Raw genomic sequence first — 22,234 nt, 5'->3', positions numbered from 1 at the left:
CATACAGTAGGCCTACTATAAAGTTGAATAGCTTTAAATCGCATAAACAGTGCTGCTAATGTCTTTAAATTTAAATTAACATTTTACAGAAGCATAATATGACAAAATGCCACCTTCTGTGTTTACAATTAAATTTCCTTTCCATTTGAGACAAAACACGATGACATTTGAGGTCACTGACCATTGATCCAAAAACTGACCGTTCCCCAACCCTCACCCGATCTCACATTTTGTTGGTAAATGTTGACACCCATACCTACCAGAATCAAGGGAAATTAGCTTCTTTTAGATTTGTTGACAGATTGGCCTTAAAATTGTCTCATTTTGGGATACTATTTATTTCAACAGAGATGACCTGTTAAGAGCATTTGCATATATACACTGGCCTATCGGTATCTGCAATTCCACAATGTGTAGGCCTACCCATCTTGTTTGCTACGTATTTTTATATTTAAATTAAAGATCTTTGCAAAATAACCTTGCGAGAGGGGTGCATGAACAAATAGGTTGGTCTTGACGGCATACTTATAGAGTAAAATATGAATTGGATTAAAATGACGTAGTCATTTATAGAACACAATAACATTATTATGTTCTACTTTCATTTCTTTTTTTGACGTCAACTTGTGAATAGACAAATAAATAATGTAAATGGCACTTAACAATGCATTTTTTTTTAATATGTAGATCAAGAGTACAGAAATTGCGATATGTTTTCGAAGTCAAATTGTTTCGCCACATTGACAGGAATTTGCTGTTTCATGCTTATTTTGGTAAAAATGCTTATTGGTTTTTATTTTTCCGATAGATTTTCACAGCTATTGACAATGTTGGGAGAACACGTTTCTTTATTTTCATATTTTGTAATGCTATGACACAGATGATGGTATAACATGTCAGTGGGTGTATACGATTGATGTTTCAGTGTATGTTGTACTACTGCTTAAGCTACTAATTTTGCTGAAGCAAAGTCAGCTGCACGCTAATAACACTTCTACCTTTGAAATCATTATAAGCTGCTAATTTTTCGAAAACTCAGCTGCAATGTACGCTAATCAACTGCTATTTTGCAAAATCACGCTTTTATAGTCTATGTATTATACAGTATTCCAGAATATGTAATTAAGTTATGTACCTTTTGGTACAATATATTATTTTTAATTATCTATCAACTACCAACCTAACCTAACCCTCTAAATAACCTCTCAACAATCTACATATCTTAAGAATCTCTCTTAATTCAACCAAAAAATTAACAACCTAACCATATAGATAATCACTCAGCTAAACCTAAAACCTCTTAATATTCTTCTCAATAAACTGAACATAAAGGCCCTGTCACATCTTGACGATTTAGACAGTAAGTCCAAAAACGTTTCAAAGTTTCTATAAAACGCTGGAATTTTCCATTATTTTACATGTACATGACGTATTCATAACGCGTTGGACGTGTATATAACGTACACGGAACGTGTACAGGAATTTGCGATACCTTATGGTTAACCTACACCAATAACATAGGCCTATTAATAGCGTTTGCAACTTACCTATGCAGAACGATAGATTTACTTACGCATAACGGGGATGACCGACCGCGTGTCCAGAAATTGTAATGTAGTTTGTTCGTTTATGTAATTTATCTGTTGTCATTGATCATAATTCATTGTATATATTTTATGATTTTCCAAATAACTTGAAATCAAATTGATTTATTCTCCTTCCCCTCTACCATCCTTGTTAGTTACTGGGTTAATCAATTATACGTAGATTTTCGTTTTCTTACCCACGCCTCACACATACACCACCGCCCTCTGTGATAATTTCTAGATCCACAGGGCGTGTATTTGTGACGAATACTAATTATACATAATTAGATGCTGTCCATACGGTAGCTATAAGTTAGAAACATGTTCTTTACGTTAGACGGTAGTTCGGAACACGTCAGACACGCCTACATGCGTCAATATAAGTGGGAAATAAGCTTGAGACACGTTAATCATGAGTTAAAAACATGTTAATCATAAGTTAAAAACACGTTTTTCGTTCGCTGGAATATCATCATGGAGTAACATACAACGAACGTGTGTCAGCACCTTTAGACTTACTCATAACGTATATCCTGATGCGTACGGAAGGTATGAATCATTCGTCGAGAAATGTTGTGCATGCATAAGTCAGTGTATTTCTATGATTTGTCATACGTCGGAGATACTAAATTGTCAAGGTGTGACCTCATTCAATTATTAAATTAACCTAACCCTCTTTAAAATACTGCTAACCCTCTAAATCTTCTCTCAACTATCATTCGATTGTAAACCTCTGACAACCCTTAGTAGTTCCACTATCAGGTTGCAGCACAAAATACCAACGCACTATACTAAACATATTCTTTAAACAATAATTAGATTTGGAAAGTACCAGTGTATGGACCTACTAGTACTGCATACAATCGACCGAAGTTCCGAGACAAAGTAAGTATAATACTAAAACTAACTAAAAACTAAAATTAGAAGATATGGATGGCGCCTATGGTCAAACTTTGTTTTGACACCAAAACTGTTTACATATCCTTACTTACCGGTTGTCAACATGATAATTATTATTAACATATTTTTTTTTGAAAAATAGCCAAATTGGGTTGAAGCACACTGGGGAGTATGTTGTTCCTCACGGCACAACAATTCGGAACTATCCATATCTGAAGTATTTCAACCTTAATACCTATTAATCTTGTACCATTTTATCAGTCAATTTCAGTTTCTCCTACTGAGAAAACGGTAACAGGGGCATTCCAAAGCAGAAACCAAACTGTAACAGAGGCATTAATAAGCAAAAACCAAACGCATAAGCCAGAAACACAAAATAATTACGAAGGAATGATCGATGTAAAGAATACAGTTTATCGTTTAAAGAACCCAGACATACCTGTCAAAGTTGGTGATTTCTTCAGTTTAATCATACAGACTCGCGATAGATTTGGTCGAAATTGTACAAGAGGAGGTGATTTTTTCTATACAACGATCAATTCAAAAACAAAGACTAAGAACAACAATGCGGCAGGAAAAATTACAGACTTCAAAAATGGTACATATGAAGTGTTGTTTTTCGCTGGTTGGCCGGGTGTCATTGGTATAAGCATTATACTTGTACATCCATCTGAAGCGGTAGATTTTATTGAAGAGAAAATATGGCCTATGGAAAAAAGGATAACGTGGAAAGGATATTTCGAAAGAAAAAGTACAGAAGTGACAGACTGCAGTTTCAGTAAAACTATATTGCTTAATAAGTGTAACTACAGTCATCCACTAGCTTTGGGAGAAACTGCATTTTATTGCGATAAACCAAACGTGTCTTCGTGCGATAGTTTGAGTTGGCTTAAATCAGACGGATCTCATGTCACTGGACTCTTCTCCAAGATATACTCATCTTATCAGTTGCCTTTCATGTAAGTATAACACACTTGTTAACCAGATGACATCTTTCTCTCTCTTGGCATCTCTCGCTCCCTCCTTTGCCTCTTTTTCTCTCCTTTTCTCTGTCTTTCTCTCTCCTCCTCCCTTCTCTCACTTTCTCTCTATTTATCTCTCTTTATCCCCTTCTATAATTGTCTCTCTCTTTCTCGCACTTTCTGTTTCTTTCTGCTCCTTTCCATTTTTGTTTTTTTTTTCGCTCGTTCGTTTCTCTTTTAGTTTTAACGTTTTGTTTCCTTTTCGTTTTTTTTTCTTTTTCGTTTTCTTTCCGTTTTCGTTTATTTTCTTTTTTTAGCTTACGTTCCTTTCCCTTTTCCGTTTTCTTTCCTGTTTTATTTTTCTTTCTTTTTCTTTCTTTTACTTTTCTTTTTCATTTTCCTTAACTGTTTTTCTTTATAGATTAATTATTATCGTGTTAGTTATTATTCTTTGTATTAGGTCTAAATGGTTTGGAAACATCCCTTTAACGAAAAGGTGAAAACGTATTTTATTTGAAATTGTACAAATTCATATTTCTTTTAAAATAGGAATGTTGCCTATGCACGTTTGCTTGGCGGTATACAATTACTCAAAATCAGCCAAGAAGGTAACGACATGTTCACAGTTTTTTTATTTTAACAAGGTGGAAGAGTATAGAAACTTTATTTCTGGAATTAAATTGTCTAGTAGCATACCTAAATTGAATAAATACTGATTTTAGCATTATGAATTCCATGTGCTCTTTTCCCATAGTTTTACCTATAAATATAAATTATGTTATCACATTGAAATTATTAGTAGATTTATATGGTTAGGCCTACATCTAAAATGACCATATTTATTACCACTTTACGGCAAAATATAGAGTAGGAATTCTTTTTATCCAAATTCTATTTTAAATTTTAATCAACATGTTGTACGGCGGTAATTTTTATTACTTAACTCATAATTCTATATTTTTTTTACATAACTGTTTATATGATCTGTATTTTAAGTGTTTTTAATGTGACGATGCCAACCGGGAAAGAAAATGTCAAATACAATTATTGGACGAATAAATATATATCTTATCTTATATATCTTATCATAGGAAATTCGACATTTATGAGGAACCTGACATTACCGGAATGCAAGAAAGATTTACCCAGACCTCTCAATGATGGGTTCTGGACAAATAACGTATGGACCTCATTACAATGTAAGACAAAGCAATGGACAAAACAAGAAATTATTAAATGCATGAAAGGAAGACACATGATCTTAATGGGTGATTCTACAACACGGCAATGGGTAGAAAATCTGTTGTCAATGCTGGACATTGCCAAGAGCAAAAATACTTCAAGACCTAATACTAAGCACATCCGACATCATAGTGATATCTTGACATTGGATTACTATTTCCATCCGTATGCTATCGGTAGACGTATTCAAGTCTACCGTGATGGTACTTGGGAGTACGAAGTGTTAGATAACCTTAATTCAAGTACTTGCAATTATGTAATTGTCGTGAGCCCATGGGCTCATTATACCCAATGGAAAAAAGAAAGTCTATTCGTCCGGTTGCATCTATTGCGGGAAACACTTATACGATTTATGAAACGCTGTCCAAACTCGCAAGTACTAATGAAAACTCCACACCCTCGCAGGCACAAGGACAAGATTTCCCTAATGTATTCTAGTGACAGGCTATTATATGATATTTACGAGCAATATTACAGCATGTTCTGGGGTTTAGGTATTCATATGATAGATATATGGGATATGAACCAGTCATATCCTAAAGCAAATGTTATACACATGCCGGGACCTGTTATATGTCAAGAACTGTTTTTAATGTTTTCGCATATTTGTAAAGTGTGAAAAGATATTATCGATGTTTGTTCATTTACAAACAAACAATTCATTTTCATGGACAATGTTACATTCAACACCTAGCATCATCATATCATCACTGTCATTATTTGTCCGTTTGTATTTTCGTAGCTACAATGCACAATGCACAATACCACACTGAATCTGTAGAAAATAGAAGAGACGTAGGCCTAGGCGGCTGATCGATATTAGTGTGGAAACAGTATTAAATGCCGTGCTGATGATAATTGTTCATTCATGCATGATGTGCAGTTAGTATATCAATTAGGTTTTTATTTAGAGAAATCTGGACACAACATCCAAATGCAGGCAATGTAACTGGAAGCAGGAATCTATGTTTCGTTATGAAACACAATTGTGTTCAAAAAGAAAAATAAAGAAACTTTGCTGTTTTAGTGACGATACTATGTTCTCAATTCTCCATAGACACGCGAAAAGGAATATATTTTTGTTCTAAGTTTCAAATCTTAATAAAACATTTTTTTTTTAATCAACTGCAAAAACTTAAAACCTAGATTATCTGTTTTTATTTTCTATTAGTTGTAATTTGTGAAAATTACGAATTCATCCAAAGGCGAGTTACACATAAGTGTTAGCCAAATGGCCAATAGCCGGGCCCAATAGTAAATTGATTTTTCAGTCCACAATATTTGTCCTTGATAACACATTTTTGGTAAACTTGAATGTTCATCATATTTATCCAGTAACTATCATTTTAAGAACAATAATATATATTTATAAGGTCAATGTAAAAACTGTACATCTTTCTGATGATACAGTTATTTTAACTAGGGAAGTATTTCTTGAAATTAAATTTTGTAGATCATCCGGTTTAAAGTTAAATAAGGAAAAATTAAAGGGCTAACTAAATAAACATTTAGTTTAGGTATTTACGTTGGATATGATAAAAATGTATGTGAGAAAAAGAATTGGGATGATAAGTAATTGATATAGAAAAATTCTGGAGAAAACGAAACCTGGCTTTCTCTCTATTTTGATATAGTATTATACCATTAACTTATACAAAATTGTTCTAGAAGTACAGTCGTACTAATACTAAAGATCAGAACAATAAAATACATTCCAGTTGTGGCTCTTTTCAATCTAATATAAATAATTATATACATATCAATCAATATAAAAAAATGTCCTTCCCTTGAAGAATAAAAAGTATTTTTAGCAATTTACTGCTAGAACATTCTTATAACGACATAAATAATTAATGGTGATATTAATACACTAATAGTAATACACCGTATTTGCAATATGAGCTAAATCATTATGTAAATGCAATAAAACGTGTAAATAACGTAAACTGCAATAGAGCATACCGGTACTATATGATTTTTGCGCCGCGCCTTTAGGCAGTTATATTCCCAGAATTAATTAATTATTAAGACATAAGAATTAAGAAGCAGTTGCCACACGCGAAGTTTTAGTACTACAGCTGACAAAAATGATAATTTGTAAACTCGACTAATTTGTAGGTACATGCTCGACGACCCAAAGCATGTCTTGGAAAAGAGAATCCATTACGCACCCTGGCAGACACTGGCTAAAAGATTATTTTCGACGATGTTCTAGATTTTTCTAATTCTTTTTTTATTATAATATTGATACAAGATACTATACTAACAGGAAATGTATTATTTATTTGAAAAATGTTAAATTTTAATTTTGCATCATTATCCCTAGTTATTGGCCGTGTCACTACGACCTAAGGAAACAACGGCCCTATCCTAGAATATGTACAGTACTATTATAGTTTAGTTTATGATTATATTTTTTGTTCTGTAGAGTAGGGTGGACTATAATTTACGTTAGGCCTACAAAAAATGTTTACTACTGATTGTTAAACAACAATAATTGATAGTAAATCATTAAAAGAAACACATATAAGAACAATGTTTAAAACTGTTACGTCAGTAAGTCGAGCGGCGTTTTTCTGTAAGAAATATTTCTTGTTTATTTTACAGTTACCCTACTGCTTTTTGAATATATTTTCACAGTGTGTTGTTACGTCTACAAAAATAAAACCCTCTCGTCTTCAATGTGGCCACAATTGTCACATTTGTTACAATTTTTCAGTTTCCATTTATGTATACAGTTGTTTATTATTATGAGCAATAGCATTCAGTAATTTATAGTTTAATTGTACAAACCAGGGAAGAGTTGTATAGTAAGCAGTAGGGAATACATTGTATAGTAATAAATACAGATCATTTATTTCATTTTGTGATTGTAATTGATAGGCATACCAATATTATAATCTGTATGTGTTTTTTATTTAATTTTTTCATATCATCCATTTTGTATTGTATTGGTGAAAAGGGAGGATATTTTATATTCCTCCCTTGAGTTTATAGCCACAAACAAGGTAAAAACAGTTATAATTTGTTCTTGAGCTATGGATAATTATTTTTTTCCGAAATAAAAGATGAATGAATGGTGCTGGAGAGTGATGGTGTAATGGTAATATCGGACTAGCTAGTGATGGGCATGGGTTACACAAACCAACAGTGGTGTTGGTAGTCTATGAGTGAGATACCTACCTGTATAGACTCTACATATGCCATTATTCCCAATATGGACACACCTCGAAAGGAAAATGGGATAGTCCAGGCGCCGTAGCGGGCCGTACAAACGTCTCTCACGCATGACATCGTCCTCATATTCCGAGATCCACGTGACCACGGCGAGGGGGGAGGCGGGAGGGATTGCTATACAGGTAGGTATCTCACTCATAGACTACCAACACCACTATTGGTTTGTGTAGTCTATTTCGTGAGATCCCTACCTGTATAGACTCTACATATGCCAGAGTAGCACCGGCATCAGGAGGATGGCGTGATTGTGACTAAAACCAAACTTACCCGACAAGGCCGACAAATTGCCGACGCTACGGTCGCCTGGGACGAGACAACGTTCTGAAGGTAGCACGATGAAAAAGTGGTCTCTCCACCATGCCGCCGCTAAAATATCCGAAACGGGCACACCCCGAAATAACGCCCACGAAGCCACTGAGCCACGCACCTCGTGCATATGAGCTGGCGGCGGCAAGCGTGAAGATGCATACGCTGACTTGATGGCGGAAACGACCCAACGGGCTATCGTATCCTTAGAGGCGGGGCCATGGGGTTTTATTGTCGTCACAAACAGATGTGACGTTCCGTTTCGTAAATGTTGGTGCGATTAACATATATTTGTATCGCACGCACTGGGCACCAAAGCCTGTCTTTTTAGAAATAAAAATGGTTGGTGGAGAGTGGTTCAGGGTTTGGGTCTTTGCTAAGAACCCTGCTCGGAAAGTGAGACGAACCCCGTTGTTCTCAAACCGAATATGGCCAGGGTCTAATGAAAGTGCGTGAATCTCACCCTTACGCTTACATGACGCTGCGGATACTAGAAACGCAGTCTTAATAGAAACATCGAGCAGAGATGCTGAACCAAGGGGTTCATATGGCGGTTTTGTAAGGGCCTCAAGGACCGAGTTTAAGTCCCACCGGGGAAGAAAAGACCGCACGGGAGGTCGAATATTAAACATTCCTCTTATCAGCATCGAAAGTTCTAAAGAAGAGGATACTGACGATACGTCGGGGAACCTCGGTAATACTACTGCAATAGCTGACCGGTACCCCGCTATGGTTCTGACCTGGAGTTCCGACTCAAATAGGTCATGAAGAAACCGGGAGACTTCGCCTAGAGAGGCGGAATGAGGATCGATTTCATAACCGGCACACCATTGATAAAAACGCTTAAGGCGGCTGTTGTATAGTGTTCTTGTCAACTCCCGTCGAGACTGGGCTGCCAACAAGGCAGGCCCGTCTGGAATTCCTGCACTTCTGAGGCGATTCCTGACAAGGGCTAGGCAGTCAGCGTCAGGGATTGCAGGTTGTGAAGGCCCAGCCGGGCCCGGGATTGAACTAAGAGATCGGGCCGAATTGGCAGGGTCCTGGGCTGAAAAAGCAGACTCAGCAATGTGGGAAACCAAGTTTGGCAAGACCACCATGGAGCTATCAGGAGGATTTTGCATTGATGGCGGCGAATGTGAGATATGACCAGAGGGATGAGGGAAAGAGGCGGAAAGGCATACGCCCACATCCCGTTCCATGAGATCGACAGGGCGTCGGTGGCCCAGGCCGTGGCTTCTGGGTACCGGGAGCAAAAAATCGGAAGTTGAGTATTCCTGCTCGTCGCAAACAGGTCGATGAGAGGTCGTCCAAACGTGTTGAAGATCTGTTGGACGACGGCTGTCGATAACATCCACTCGGTCGGAAAGACAGAGCCCTTGCGACGGGAGAGGGCATCGGCAATCGTGTTGAGTTTGCCGGGAATATGAATTGCTTTTAGGTGGATCCCCTGCTGGTGGCACCAGTTTAGGAGCTGCCATGTGTAACAACACAGGGTTGGGGAGTGCGTCCCGCCCTGACGGTTGATGTAAGATACCACCGTGGCGCTGTCGGACAGCACCAAAACAGCCTCCCCGTGACATAAGTGGAGCAGGCTGTGTAGAGTATTTGAGACTGCGAGAAGTTCTAGGACATTTATGTGGAGGGCTGATTCCAACATGGTCCAGGTTCCCGCTACCTGCTCGGAGGGCGCATGACCGCCCCACCCAGAGAGGGAGGCGTCGACGGTGACTCGCACCGACGGAATAGGATCGGAGAAAGGTTTTTCCCCGTCCAACCCTCCTGGTTGAAGCCACCACTGAACGTGAGAGGCTACGAATGTATTTAGCGGGACCTGGGCCAGAATGTTTCTGGAAGAAGGAAAAAATGATAAAGGAGGTGGAGTTGCATCGGACGCATGTGAAGTCGACAGCCGGAACTAAATCTACGAAACTCGCAAGGTACCCCAGAACTTTCAGCCACATCAGGGCTGGAGATGATGGTCGGGACAACAGGAGTTTTATCGCTGCCCGACAGGTCTCTGTGCGAGCTTGTGATGGGAACGCCAGGGACCGAATCAGATCTAGACGGGCCCCAAGAAACAGTGGGGACTGAGACGGGGTGAGAACTGATTTTTGATAATTGATAATGAAACCTGCGGCTTCTGTGATCTTCAATACAAGGCCGACGTGGTTTACGAGGGCCTGTTTGGAATTTGCGAGAATTAGCCAATCGTCCAGGTACATGAAGATTCTTACCCCCATCGAGTGGAATACTGCCCCCAGTGCCTTGACTACCCGAGTGAAGACCCGTGGGGCAGTGGACAGGCCAAACGGAAGGGCTCTGAACTGGTATAGTTCCCCGTCCAGGAGAAACCGTAGCCAATGACGGTCCTCTGGGGAAATGGGAATGTGGAAATAGGCGTCCCAGGAATGTCACTTCTGGTTCTCACGGCGACCCCGACGCCGCCCTCCCCCACGGGAGACATGTGGGGCCGGGTAGGAACTGGCCCGAAAGGGCCGGGGGGAGTAAGTAGGTCCCATGAGAGGTGGGATGGAAGACGAGGAATGTGGCTGAGGTGGAGGCCTGTGTTGGCTTGGCACCTGGTAAGGGTTAGTGGCCCAGCGTTGCGAGCGAGAAGTGCGACGGTCACGACGCTTTACGCCGCCAGATGGCTTAGAATTGGTTTGGCGACGCGCCTCTAACTCGCGGGCCCAAGCTTCTTCCCTTGATGCGAACAGACCGGAAAATAAATCTTCGGACTGGAAGGAAGGGGAATCCATGAACCGTTCAAAATGACCCGGATCAATAGACGACGCACGCAAGACGTTTGTGCGCCGGGCATCTCCTGCCGAGACCACTACGGTGTTGAACTGATCGGCAATAAGCCCCATACATTCCCGGAGAATGGTAACGGCGTCCAGAACCAACGTCGGAGCCACCTCATTGTCCGAGAAGAATGAGAGGAGGATTCCGCAGATGTTAACAGCGCGGATCCCTTCCCGGGCAGCCTATCATGGGTGCGCAGGGTACTTTCCAGGATTGCTTGCGTTTTATCCGGGAAGATGTTCGCTGATGGCTTTAATTGCTGATCATCCCGGAGCCGATTCTTAGCGGCCCGGGGTATTTGCGGTTCCCGAATCATTGTTTTAAATTTGTCTTCGGGAACGGGGAAGGTGCTTGCCAGGCACCGGGCCGATGGTTTTATGACCTTAGCAGTCCTTAATATTTTGGCCCGACGGTTAATTCGTCTCAGCAAGTCTGGGTGGATCCCCACAACAGGCACATTAGAGGTCGTCGCAGTTTGAGAGAGCGAGTCCCAAAGGCCACCGCCCAGAGAACCTCCAGAAGCATCAGGTGTTTCATACGGGATTCCCAAGTGGGAAAGAATACCCGGTAGCGCCCTAGAGACGAGCTGGTGAAGTCCGGACGGGAGTGGCGTGTCATCAACGTCAAATTCAGGCTCCGACCCATCATCTATGTCAGTGGAATCCCCACAGACCCGCACCTCGATACCTGGATTATTAAGCGAGGGGACGGGAAGAGGGGCTCTGGACGATCCAGTTTTAATACGCTCCCTCTCCTCTCCTAGGGTCTTACTCACTTGTTCTGATATTAATTTCAGCATATCCGGGCTTAGCACCTGAGGTACAGGCGGCGGGTCAGGTAGTACGACCCCGGAGCTAACAGACATGGCCCTACCAGGGGGGCTAGAGTGCGCCAAGGCCCACTCATCTGCGGTAATGAACTTCGCCGCAGGTCAGCGTATGCATACCTCGCAGGTCGCAGATTGGCTGCATTTGCGGCAGCGCGGGCACGCCAAATGGCGGTCCAGCTTCGTGGACGGGCGGGGCCCGCCACACACGGAACAGGCTGCGGCCGCACGAGCAGACATGGCTTGGCTACAAACAATAAGGATACTGTTGGTAACAGCTTCCTTCACAAGAATGCTGCTAAACACAATAAGTCCACAAAGGTATGCGTTGCTAGCCAGGTGTCCTTTGTTATTGTTCTATTAATTAGTTTTCCTTCAAGGTTTCAAGGTCACACGTCCGCTTTCCATGGAAAGCGAAAGGAATATGAGGACGATGTCATGCGTGAGAGACGTTTGTACGGCCCGCTACGGCGCCTGGACTATCCCATTTTCATTTCGAGGGGTGTCCATATTGGGAATAATGGCATATGTAGAGTCTATACAGGTAGGGATCTCGACTCGAGGTTATCTGTACCATACTAATTGCATCCTTAAGCAAGATGCTTTACTCTCATAGCCTCATCCTTCGGATATGATGTAAAGCCGTTGGTCCCGTGTACTTAACAGTGCACGTTAAACAACTTGGTACACTATTCGAAAAGAGTAGGGGATCGTCTGTGCTGATCTGGTAGGCGCTGCACTGCTGGCTGCCGTGGGTCCGTGGCGGGCCTAATCCGAATTTCCTCAGTTAAGCTTGAGGACAAATATAAATACCTTTACCTTTACCTTTATGAATAAGTACGATTTCAATCACGTCTTTTATTGCCATGTTTCATTTATACAATTTTATTAACACCTTATTTTAAATGGTAAAGAAAGAAAATATAGTTTAATATTGAAACCAATCATCTTATTATGATATGTATAATATTACATCATATATTTTGTTTGTCTGTCTCCCATATTTAATACAGTGGTGTTTTAACAGCTATAAGCGCTCACTGGCTAACCCCAGAGGCCCCGGAGATTGCAGGGGCCTCTGAGCAGAACCCAGAGGAAACAACAGACTTCAAGATACGTAAAAAAAGGCTGAAAACATCTAAGGCCTCCAGCGTTACAGGGCCACTTAGGGTTTAATTGATGTAGCTTACATTAGAAATTATTTTATTTACTGTTTTGATAAAATGTTGGCTGTTTTTACTAATATTTGACCTCCATATTTTTATTTATTAATTGCAGCCCATGCTTTTCCTTTTCTTATTTCAAAATAGTCTGCTGGTCGTGTTAATAAAGCTTCCCAGACACTGAAAATCATTTACCTCTATCTCACATTCTGTGTTTTACTTTTCCGGATTGATTATATGATATAAATTTAGTTTTCCCTTCATTTAGGTGTAGCCCAACACTTGCAGAATACTGCAAGTCTATGTAGCAACTTTTCAGCATAACATATCAAGTCTGAGATAAGGCCAAATCATCAGCAAATTTAGAATCCGTTATGTTTATTGCAGGATATCCTACTACTCTGTCGTTCCAGAGTCAGACCTAGATGTTCGTATCCCACAGTAGCTATTCTTCTTCGTAATCAAGAGGAATCAGAAAAGCATAGCGTGCCAATGTGTCTCCTTGTAGAATTCCATTCGAAATTGTGAAAAGTCAGTCTCTCCATGTGGTGATAATAACATTTTCTTCAGTTTTGTTTGTATTTTATTTCGATTGTTGCGTTTACATTGCTCTTTGGGATTCCATATACGTCAAATACTTCAAACATTCTTTCGATTTCGATCATTCGTCATTAAATAGTCAACATCACGCTTAGGCCTAATAGTCTAGGCATTCTGTGGATTGACCAAAAACATATTTCAATAGTTTCAAAACTTATTTTTTTCTGATTCTGTAGTTATTGGAGTGTTTTATTTTCAAAATCTACTAAAATCGGTTTAGTGGAACCTATAATTATTTTAGAGGTCATTTTAGGTCAAATATGTCTAAAATTGGTAATAATCAATATTTAACGATATAAACTAAGATTGAAATATTATCTACTATCATGTTTGGTACCACATGGTAGCTACTTCAATTATCTACACAATGTTATTAAATATATCACATTTACATTAAAGTATATTTTTGCAGTAAAAACTGTATTTTTAACAATTTTTTTGTAAAAGAAATTCCTTTCTCGTCAAGGACCCGAGTAAGATATTTATGCAATTAATTTAGGAGAGAATATCTAAACTGTTATAGATTAATTTGACCCTAAAGAACAACATGGGATGTGTGGAAAATTTGCTATCGGGGAAGAAAATGGCTAAAATCGGGGTCAAATGTTAAAGATGTGTGGTTCTTATATCTTGACAACCACTGATTTGTTTTTGGTGTTAAATTGTTCAGAATATACATATTTATATTTGATTTGATTTGAAAAAAAAAACCCCAAAAAACATAGAACATACTAGTATTACTATTGACAAATTTTAGTGGCAGTCTCTGTTTTCGAAAACCGGAAAACACCTATGACCTATGACCTATGAATACAATATTGAAAATATTTTAGTGGGATCTTCGTTTACAAGCAGTCCTGGCAATAGCGACCACCTTATAACACAATATTGAGAATTTCTGTATTTTTAAAGATTTCTCGAAAATAGAGAGAAAAGTGTTTTTGAGAAATCTTGAAAACAGAGAGTCTTTTTAAATGTTAGATTTTGTAAAGAAAGTGTCCTACTAGGTACTGAATCAGATAAAAAAGGTTTGAAAACTATTGCAATTTGTTTTTGGTTACCCCCTTTTTTCATAGATTGCCTGGAGTCTAGAAAAATTATCACTGCTTTTAGATTCTTGGACTTGATTCCTTCAATAATGCTTCGTAGTGCCAAAATCTGTGACCTGCCAATACGGAACCCATTTTGATTTCGACGAATTGGATAAATGTGTGGTTAAATTATATTTAATAATATATTGTACACCTTATCAGCTACTGTTATTAGACTAATTCCTCTAGATGTTGTGCTTACCTGTTTCGGTATTGGAACAATCCGATTTCGACCATAATATCAGGGAAATCTCCTTTCAAAAGTGATTAATTGCATATTTTTTTTAAGAACTTCGGATTTCCAGACCTCTTATATTATCTAAACCACTGGCTTTATTTTTACCGCAGCGTTTAAGACAGGCTCTAATTTCATCTTCAGAGAATTACCATATTTCTATTGGTAATTCTTCTTTTTGTCTATTAACTATGTTAATTTTTATTTGGGGGCATTGTTTTTTTTTTGTCTTGTGTGGGTTCGTCCCACATTTATTATAGTTCTCTGTTATAAATATAATATATATATATGCACATTTATATATTTCTCTTATTTATAAGGTACATTGCTAAAAAAATACATATCTTTTAAACAGTATATACATAGGCTAAGATTATTTTGATGTTAAAAAGAAACCACATTTACATTCATATACATTTTTAAAAATACAATTAGTTAAAATATGTCGATGGCAATAAAATGACGATAAAATTGATTTAAAAAAAACGTACTTATGAAAAAGTGATTATTATTGTTTTATTCTGTTCGTGTCCGTGTCTGGGTAGAGAGGCTATAAACTCAGGGGAAGAATATAAAGTATCTTCCCTTTTCACCAAGACAAAAATGGATCAGATGAAAACGAAGAATGTAAAAGCTTGAAAAAAGGGTGTTTAGAATGGATAGGATGGAATGATATATATAATGAAAACCGTAAGGTTAGAGTCCATACAAAGTGCAAGTCCAAGGTAATATTTTGGCTCTGTGTGTATGTGAGACGTTTCATACCCGGATGACATATCTTAAACGTAATATAGTTACTAGGCCTATATACAATGTATTTAAGAGATACAAATAGAATTTTTTTTATTTCATTAATTTAAGGAGATTTTCCTTTATATCTCCCCATTTACATTGAGCTTTAAAGTAGTAGCACTCATTTTCAATTAAATGCTTTACTTCAGTAATAAAAAGACTCCTGATATTTTTTTCATAGTTGTTTCCTTTTTTTTTCAGGTTTTGTTAATATATGCAACTTATATATAGAGAATACAAATAATGAAATCAATTCATTTACAATTATGTTATTTGATCCAGTAATAATTGTAGACCAAGTTATTGGGTCTTCGTTTGAAAAGCTCTTAGCTATGACATTTTTAAATTTAAGCCATATCCATTGAATTCCACTGCATTTATATAACATGTGTTTTTCAGTTTCAACCTTGTTTATACATTTATCACATAAATCATTACCTTCATTAGTTCCAGATTTTCAGTTTTTTTACATGGTAGTATTCTATGCAGAAGTTTAAAATTAAATTGAGCAACTTTGGGTATATATTTTAGTCTATAAACTTTATAGTACCAAACATTACTCCAATCAATGTCTACTTTTAGTCAGGTGGCTTAACAACAAAAAATGAGGAAATCGTTACACGGTGGACAAAAGCGCCAAATTTGGCATGGAGCTTCGTTGGGACCTACCAATTGATTTTTGCCTAGGAGCCACTCTGGTCGTAATTTATTTTTCAAGATGGCGGCCAAAATCCAAAATGGCCGCCAATAAATTGGAAAATCACATTTCATTTGTTGCAGAAGTCACATATAGGCAAATGAACTATCAAAACATAAGTATTCATGGTCATTGAAACATATTTTAGACATATTGCATTACATGGGTGATTCGTTGTTAAGATGGTGGCCAAAATCCAACATGGCTGCCAGTAGCTTAAACTGGAATATCATTCTGGTTGCAGAAATCGCATATAGGTATCAAACGAAGTTGGAAAACATGGAGTAGGCCTAATCATGGTTATTGAAACATATTTTAGACATGGTACATAATATAGGTCACTCGTTGCAAAGATGGTGGGAAAAATCCAAAATGGCTGCCAGTAAACTAGGAAATCACATACAGTATCTGTGGATGGCAGAAGTAATATGTAAATGAAGTAGCTGTAGTAAATGGTAGAGGTGGTATGTAAATTACAAGTAACTGTAAAAACAATCTATTAAAAAAAAGTTATAACCAGTTTAGTTTCTAAAACCACATAAAATGTGGTATTTTTGGGAAAATAAAGATTGAGGGCGCTGTTCATATAAGTAAAAGTACACTTTTTTACCTGTAACTAACTAAGTTTTTGTCAGAATATTTTTTAAATGGTCGTATTTGATAGATAATTACATTTTCTTTATATTAAAGAAAACAAATTTTACATTAAATATCCATAGTTCAGATAAATTTACGTTAAGTGCCTAAAATCAGCAAATATAACACATTTTAATACATAACAAATACTATTTGATGTTAAGAAATTACAAATTTAGTTATCATAAATAGGATTCTTTTACATTTTCATAGAAACTGTTTTATTATAAAACATATAAATATATATATTTTTTAACAATTTCTCATAAAAAAACTTTTATGACCACTAGTTTTCGAGATATAGAAATGTGTACAACCAGTACAGGTCAAAGGTCAATAACAAGAATCTGGGTCATTTTCCTGGAAAAGTTTGTATTAGACTGAATAGAAACATCCATCTTCTGATTAATTTGAGACCTATGTAAAGTTTGTTCAACTGTTAGTTACCAAGTTATATGACATGTAGGTCAAAGGTCAAAAATACCAAAAATCATACTTCCGGCCATTTTTTGACAAATGTTTCCATTAGGACGAATATTAATATGCATCTTCCAAATGATTTGACACTAAAATTATTTAATTTAATGTAAGCTTTGCGGAGATATTGTTATTTTGTTTTCAATTGGATTAAAATATTCAAATTGAGGTCAAAGGTCAAGGAAAAACTTTAGAAATTTGATAACATGGGTTTTTATAACTAGTATGGTTAAAAAATTCATAAAATGCAATGCTTGCACTTTCCTTCTGATTTGCAGACTAAAATACATTAGGAATGGACTATTTGTGACTTTGTATACGATTATATGTATTTCAATTTCAATGGCTACCATTTTTATTTTTGGGCGCCATCTTGAAACTCACTTTATATAATATTTCTTGAATCGGTTTTACTGACCTCAGAAATTCTTGATTCAGTACATTATTTGTCTATTTGTAACTTTTACAGCCAGAGATATATGATATACCAATTTACTGGCAGCCATTTTGGATTTTGGCCGCCATCTTGGAAAATCGGAAGCTGATCGGGTGGCTCCTAGGCAAAAATCAATTAGTACGTCTAAAAGAAGCCTCATGCCAAATTTGGTGCTTTTGTCCACCGTGTAACGTTTTAGTCGCTAAGCCACCTGACTATTTTACCTAGTTTTATTTCCCATTTCATTTGTGAATTTGGTATATTTGAACATCTATTAATAAAATGATTATAGAAGACGGTTCCTTTATTTTTCATATAAAGTCGTAGACTAGGAATACTATTGTCTTCCTTTTTTGTATTACCTTTTTCAATAATTTCTTTCCACTCTTTTGGTATGGCTTTTAACAATTGCATATATTCAATTAAGGCGTTATGCCTTTTATACAGTTTAGGAAATATTTCACAAGGTGAAAGTACTCTATCATTCATGTAAATATCTCCGATTGTTTTAAACCCAGAAGATAACCATACCTTAAAATACATAGATTTGTTGTTCAATATGATATGTCTGTTTTCCCATAATTGTTGGTTTTTTATTTCCATAGTAGTTTTTGATTTTACATGTATGATATTATTTAATTTTACAACAGACTTCATCATATTTCTATAAAATAAAGGCATACTGCCTAAGTTAGCATGCTCTTCTAAATTCAACTGCGTTATGTTAACTGTATATTCAATAGGGTGAAGGTAAAACTTTGGAATGCATTTCCATTTACCTGGATCTGGCTTAAGAGTCTCTTAACTCAGGTTAGTTTGAGAGATTCTATCACCGAAATGAGATCTGGCATATTCAAACCACCTTCTTTCACATTTTAAATTAATGTTGTTCGTTTTATTTTTTCTTTTTTATTTCCCCAAAGGAAGTCATATAACTGTTTTTCTATTTTTGTAATTATTTCCTTAGGTACCTCAATGATACTAGCAGTATAGATAAACCTTGATATTGCTAGTGTTTTTATAATAGTAATTTTACCAAAAATACTTAGGTTACGTCTTTTCCATAATTTTAATACATTTTCTAAGTTGGTAATTTTTTTCTCCCAATTTCTGTATTCACATAATTGTTTATCATAACCTACATGTATTCCTAGAAATTGTACAGGTTCACTGGACCATACAATATTGAATGGTTTTGACATATTATTTTTGTTTGAACCAATCCACATACCATTTGTCTTATTTTTATTTAGTTTTAATCCTGACACTTTACAGAATAGATCAATTTCATCGAAAAAATATTTTAGACTACTTTCATCTTGCGTAAAAATAACGGCATCGTCTGCAAGTTGAGCAATCTTTACAATGTTGTCATTTTCGTTATTGCTGTTTGGTAATGTAATTCCTTTACATTTAGGATTTTTTCTTATATTTGTGGCCATTAATTCTGTCACCAAAATAAATAGTAGCGCTGATAATAGGCAGCCTTGCCTCACCCCGCACTCCATATTAAAGCTTTCTGAGAGCCATCCGTTATTTGCTATAACACAATTTGTTTCTTTATAAATTGCATTTATCCATTTGATAAAAGAATTACCAAAACCGAAATGACTTAAAGTCTTAAATAATAGTACTCTATCTAATGAGTCAAAGGCTTTTGCAAAGTCTAAAAATACAATTGCACCTGGCATATTGTTTAAGCTTGTAAAGTCTAGTATGTCATTTACTAGTCTTACATTTTCTCCTCCAAACCTTTTTTTTACATATCCTTTTTGATCTTCATTTACTATAGATCCTATCACCTATCTGTTAGCTAATACATGGGCTAATATTTTATAATCGACATTAAGAAGAGTAATCGGTCTCCAGTTTTCTAAGTTTTCTCTTTGTCCCTTTTTATATAGAAGGTTTATTATACCTCTTTTTTGTGTTGTAGATAACTTTCCATTATTATAGTTATAGTTTAAAGAATCACATAGGATATGTTTTAAATGGTTCCAAAAAGTGCGATAAAATTCTATACTTAGGCCATCAATACCTGGACTTTTATTTAATTTCATTTTAAAAATCGTTTTTGTACATTCATCTACAGATAGAAGACCTTCACATTTTACTTTTTCTTCATCAGATAACATTTTAAGATATGTATTGTTTAGGTATTTATTCATTTTATCTGCAGGTATCTCTTTATTAGAATAAAGGTTTTTATAGAATATAACTTCTTCTTTCAAAAATTTCTTCGTTATTCGAAGTATATTTACCATTTCTTTTTAATACAGCGTTAATGTGTTTTCTTTTTGCTTCAGTTTTTTCTAATCCTAAAAAGAATTTATTATTCTTTTCACCTTTTTCGAACCATTCGATTCTAGACCTTATTTTCGCACTATGTGCTTCTAGAAGGTAGATGTCATCTAACTGTTTTATTTTATCTCCTAATATTTTGTCTGTATTTTCAGAGTAGGAAACAGTTAGTTCATCAACTTCATTAAGTAAATTATTTTCTTTGGGTATTTCTTTCTTTTTTTTTCTTTGTACAGTATCTACGAGTGAATTCTTTTATTTTAACTTTCAGGAATTCCCATTGAAGGTCTGGACTTAAATTGTTTTCATTATTTTTAATGATTTCTATTATGTGTATTATATTTTCTACGTATGTATCATCATTTAAGATGCTATTATTTATTTCCAAATTTCTGGACCTTTCACTTGGTTGGTATTTACGAGTTTAAGTGAGATTGCTTGATGGTCAGAAAATAAGGAGGGCCTAATATCTGTTGAAAGAATATCGCCATTTTTTTGGAGATCACTAGAAATGCACCAGTAGTCTAATCTACGAAAAGTATCTTTTCGCCTCCAGGTAAATTGTGTTTTATCACTGTCTCCATATATCAGTTAAATTGTGATTTTTCATTAATTATAAGATATTCGATGAATTGTCATATTTTTGAATAGGATTGCTATTTCTTTGATCTACTTTATGTTCTAAAATACAATTCATATCTCCTCCCATTATAATGAGTTCATCATTATCATTGCGTAGAGAGACAATTTTTCTATCCAGTTTCTTAAAGAACATTTCTCTTAAAATTAGTATTCTACCTTCTTCGTCTGTAAATTTGAGTTTAATATCTTTAACATCTAAACTAGACTTAAACAAGATAGAAACTCCTTTACTATTTGTTGTTCCAAAGCTGTGGTAGGTTGTTTATTTGGGGCGTACAATCACAAATAGAAAGGATGGCTGCTTCACTGACCATAGAACATCAAGTGCTGTAGGAAAGTTCCATGAATTAAAAGAAGTTTTAAAAGATCATGATGTCTATATGAAGAAAGTTTTAGAGGCCTGCGTAAGATCCAGGCTCTTATATGGTACACAAGCATGGTTTCCAAATGAGAATGAAATAAAGAAGTTGGAATCGTGTTGGCATAAAATAGACAGATGGTCAAGAGAGGGATTGACGGGGCAAAGAATGAGGCTGACCAACCAGATGAGGATATCTACAGACTTGTATATTCCAACAAAAGGATATGTGAAATTGTTGGAACATCTTCCTTGAGGGACTGCATATACAGTCAGTATATCCGATACGCTGGTCATATCTGTAGAGGAATTACAAAACTAGACATGAAACTCGTCACTTTGACGAGTTAGTTATCCGCACCACGACAAACGCCACGTGCATGTCATACGTTGGAATATTGCACACAGATAAAGATTATGGCATTATGACAAGAACTAAAGAATATGATATGCTGTTAGTGCTGAATTCTGTCAATTTTGTGTCATATAGTATATACATGCAAACAGTATAATCTGTATACATATTACATACAGTGTAGAATAGATGAAATTACAGGACCCGCCAGTTATTCCAATTTTTAACATGGCGACGGTATCAAAATGAAACACTTAGATAGCAATTTCAGAAGGAAATTATCTCAGGAACAACATATTAACGTATAGAAGAAATTTGAATACGTAAAATATAGATGCGCACCCTTTTAAATGTGATGAACTATTACGCAAAATATGAAAATACGACTTTTTTTATTCAACTGGCCATATGATGACGTCACAACATCCGATTGGCGAAATGTTTACATGAATTCGTATCTACAATCCAATAGCTTCCAGAAAACGTTTTAATCGTGATTATCACATTTTATTCTTACGAGCTATTACAGATTAAAATTTACTGTAAAGATGAAATTAATGACCCACGTAATTAAAATTTTTAGGCAT

The 22,234-nt window shown here is 36.3% G+C and overlaps 1 protein-coding gene across 1 annotated transcript; it reads left to right on the top strand.

Annotated features, from left to right (window-relative positions):
* The first annotated feature begins 2,809 nt into the window (after positions 1-2,809).
* LOC144842254 (NXPE family member 4-like) lies at positions 2,810-5,393 on the top strand. The gene is made up of 3 exons (XM_078698706.1): positions 2,810-3,445; positions 3,998-4,056; positions 4,540-5,393. The coding sequence occupies exons 1-3, from the start codon at positions 2,877-2,879 to the stop codon at positions 5,307-5,309; spliced, it is 1,398 nt and encodes a 465-aa protein (XP_078554832.1). The 5' UTR covers positions 2,810-2,876; the 3' UTR covers positions 5,310-5,393.
* Positions 5,394-22,234: the final 16,841 nt, after the last annotated feature.

This window comes from Antedon bifida, chromosome 1, assembly GCF_963402885.1.
Source record: "Antedon bifida chromosome 1, ecAntBifi1.1, whole genome shotgun sequence".
Taxonomy (NCBI): Eukaryota; Metazoa; Echinodermata; class Crinoidea; order Comatulida; family Antedonidae; genus Antedon; species Antedon bifida.
This window is presented reverse-complemented; position numbering and strand designations above follow the sequence as displayed.